The following is a 3891-nucleotide window of genomic DNA, read 5'->3' on the forward strand; positions in this document are numbered from 1 at the left end:
TCCATGTTCCCCAATGTCTAAACACAACACCCTTTTCTAAAGCTACATAAACACAACCACACCTTCTCACTTCAAAACTCAAACTTTCACACCAAAAGAGCAGCTCGAAGCTTTCAAAAATGTAAACATGTGTAGTGTATACACATCATTACACACTACAGCAAAACAATTGAAAACACAATGCTCAATTTGTGAGAAGGTTCTTTGTTTCATAACTGCCAATGCATATTTTTGAAACTTTACAGTAATGGATGTTGTTAGATCTTTGCAGAGGATTAGGCATTTAGATTTGAGAGTATCATATGAAGAATATAAATCTATAGTAAATTCTGCATGTACACTACTGTAACACAACTCAATGCAAAAACAGAATCTATTGCACACAACAGTACTCTTGAAAACATGATCAGGGTGTGAAGTTTTTTTATTTACTTTATTCACACCACACACACACACAACAATCACTGTGTGGCATCATGTCGCTGAGCTGCATCAGGCCACATCACCTCATCCACATCGCAGGCTATATTGTCTCTTGCCAGACACCGCGGGATAAACGCCCTGGAATGGTGAATCCATCCTTGGAAGGCCTCCACTGGGATGTCAACACAGGCCAGCTCCATTGCCCTTAGGAGGTTCTCTCTAGTGTATGGTTGTCTGTCATAAACCTTCCGTCTCCATGATGAGAAGAACTCCTCTATAGGGTTCAGGAAAGGGGAATAAGGTGGCAGACAGACATTTAAAAAGTTCTTACTGTTGGTGGTGAACCACTCTCTGATTTGGTTTGTTTTGTGGAAGCGTACATTGTCCCAAAAGATTACATAAATTTGATGTGCGGGCCCAGGATGGTGTTGTTGGCGGTTCAGGAGGATGTCTTTTAGCTCCTCTAGGAAGGTGAGGAGACATTGGGTGTTGTAAGACCCAAGGACAGCATGCCGGTGGACAAGCCCCTCCAAACCCATGGCCGCACAAAGAGTGATATTACCCCCCGTTGGCCAGGAACCCCAGTGATGGCTTTTTGGCCAATGATGTTACGGCCTCTTTGCCTTTGTTTCTGCAGGTTGAAGCCAGCCTCATCCAGGAAGAGGTACTCATGAGGTCTGGCCATCGTGTCCAACTGTAATATCCTCCGTGAAAGTGTGAAGGTGCACAGGTGTTCAGAACAACAGTCAACCAGGTAGCACAGCATTGTCCAGAAGTAATGTAGGCCACTGAGCAACACAGTATGTCCACTAACTGCACTGTGAACATGGATGTATACTTACTTGCACATACTCGTAACGTAGGTCTTTGTGTCGCGCAGAGCTGCGCTCAAAGGGAACCCTATAGACCTGTTTCATCCGCATCTTTAGGCGCCGGAGAACTCGGTCTATTGTGGCCAAGCTGACATCATCAATGCTCTCAAAGTTGACATTATCGGCAATGACTTTGTCTCTGATCTCCCGGAGTCTGATGAGGTTGCTCTCACGAACCATATCCACAATGAGGGTTTCTTGTGCCGCTGTAAATATGGCAACCCTCCCACCTCTATGTGGCATTCTTTCAACTCTAAAGAAAGAAACATGTGTTGTCAGTTTTACAATACAGTAACAACTGATTTGAAACCAATAGACTACTTTCACAGGCTTGTAAAATTGTATTGTGACAAAGAAAGCAATAGAGTACAATACCTGTTGTGTTGTCTGAATTCCCTGATAATGGTGGCCACGGTGAACCTACTCAGGTTTGGACGGACTTGTAGTCCTGCTTCAGCCATTGTCATGCCATGGACAATGACATGGTCAATGACTGTTGCTCGCATCTCATCCGTAATGATGGTGCGAGGTTGTCTTGCTCTCCCTCCTGGACCTTCTCCTCTCCCTGGTTGGCCTGCTCCTCTTCCTCCTCTGATTTGAACTCCTCTTCCTCATTGGCCTGCTCCTCTTCCCCCTCTGATTTGAACTCCTCTTCCTCGTTGGCCTGCTCCTCTTCCTCCTCTGATTTGAACTCCTCTTCCTCGTTGGCCTGCTCCTTTTCCTCCACTGATTTGAACTCCTCTTCCTCGTTGGCCTGCTCCTCTTCCTCCACTGATTTAAACTCCTCTTCCTCATTGGCCTGCTCCTCTTCTTCCATGGCCAGCTCTTCTCCCTCCTCTGACTCGAATTCCTCTTCCCCTGACTCTGCCTTCATCCATTGTGTTTGTCTGGAATCTTCAGCAAACTGTGCACTCTGAACTTGCTTTTGTACATGTGGTCACAGCATTAGCAACAAGTGTCTTCAATTTTGTGTTTTGTGAATTGTGTCTTCAAATGATGGCTAGATTTAATAAATGTGTTTAGACAACTGGTCATTTGGTTTAGAGGATTGGCTTTTGTATTTTAACATTTGAGAAAAACTGTAATATAAAAAAATATAAATCCAGATTTATAAAAAAAATCATGTAGACCATCATATATTGTTTTGTTTAAAGTGAATGTTACCTGCAAATTGCTTATTTTGCCAAGTTAACATATTTCAGCCTCTATCCACATCTTTCATGAAACCCAAACATGTGAATTGTTTGTTGTGGGCACCACCATATCGTTTAAAATTTGAGGGAATAGCAACCTACTCAGTTCTTCCCAAACTGCTCAATTTAAGGTAAAGTTGTAGGCAAGGTGTATCATTTGTACACTCAGAGAAGACAAAAGCTAGGTGTAAGCCAAAGACACCTTAGATTCTGACTACCACCAAAATGATTGTGACAAATCTGCTCCATGTAGTTGTCCAAACTTTCAATCGTGTCATTGTTCCTGCTCAGACAGTCTTTGCTTTTGTTTTCCCCTTTTAAATTCCTTTATGTGTGATTACCAATAAAAACTATTTCATTGTTTTGCAAAAGGCTAAAATATATGTATTATTTTTAAACATTGTGTTTGTACTGGGAAAAATGTGTTGGATGATTCACTAAGAATTTAATAGTCAGCTGGAAGGAGTTTGTCCTTATTTTAATGCACTGGTCATTTTATTATTTTTTTCTGCAAATACCTATTGCAGATTTGTCTGTTTTTTTTATTCTTGGGAAAGAAGAATGCTACAGAATAGCTAAATGTACCAGGGAATTAAAACTTCCACTTGTAATAGCTGAATGAAATGCTCTTTTACAACATGCTAATTTTAAGTAAATGCTCTCATGTTACTAGACAGATAGAGATGTGGAAAGTTGATGGGTAAGACAGATTTACTTTTCCTATTGTTAATTAAATATAATGTAAAATCTATTTGATTTCTATATTCTATTTGTATAGTTTACATAAATTTGACATTATATTTTATATTTGTATATTATTTATTAAGTAAGGTATTATGATTATTTACTTAAAATCATTTAAATATATTGCAAATAGTAAATATCTATATAGGATGTGTGTGTGTGTGTGTGTGTGTGTGTGTGTGTGTGTGTGTGTGTGTGTGTGTGTGTGTATATATATATATATATATATATATATATATAAACATAAAATAAACAAGTAAATAAATAAATATGGATATGTGGTTGAGTACAATTCAATGGCCTTGATAATTTAGATCATGTTGCATGCAGCACACACTTGTATACACACACTTGTATATATAAATATATTGAAAGTCTTTTTCTTCACAAACCCATTTAGGTTTGATAGCCTTCATTGTAGCAGAGTGATGTAAAAAAGTGGGCAGTTGGAAGTTACATGCTTAATCCTGTGCTTAGACTTATTTCTGTGCAGACGTGTATCAGTCTACATGGTTGTTTTTCCAGTAAAAGATCGAGATGAAATGTAGAAGCAGCAGCTGTGCGATAATGCCTTGTTAAGGTGTGAGACGGTGCTGTACGGAAAATAGAAATAGAAATCTATTAGTCACAAGTGCTAATTAAAAAAATATCATTGCAAT

At 39.3% G+C, this 3891-nt stretch overlaps 1 protein-coding gene across 1 annotated transcript; it reads right to left on the reverse strand.

Annotated features, from left to right (window-relative positions):
- Nucleotides 1–2234, reverse strand: LOC310719211 (uncharacterized protein). Its single transcript, XM_083528684.1, has 2 exons — nt 1563–2234; nt 1–110 (listed from the first exon to the last, which is right to left on the reverse strand). Exon 1 carries the CDS (start codon nt 2167–2169, stop codon nt 1759–1761), a length of 411 nt encoding a protein of 136 aa, XP_083384810.1. The 5' UTR covers nt 2170–2234; the 3' UTR covers nt 1–110; nt 1563–1758.
- Between the last annotated feature and the right edge of the window lie 1657 nt (nt 2235–3891).

Source organism: Silurus aristotelis (genome assembly GCF_946808225.1).
Source record: "Silurus aristotelis genome assembly, chromosome: 24".
NCBI lineage: Eukaryota > Metazoa > Chordata > Actinopteri > Siluriformes > Siluridae > Silurus > Silurus aristotelis.

Bases quoted from the DNA above. Each gene is read 5' to 3' on its own strand.
- LOC310719211 (XM_083528684.1), bottom strand. From the start codon at position 2,169: ATGAAGGCAGAGTCAGGGGAAGAGGAATTCGAGTCAGAGGAGGGAGAA.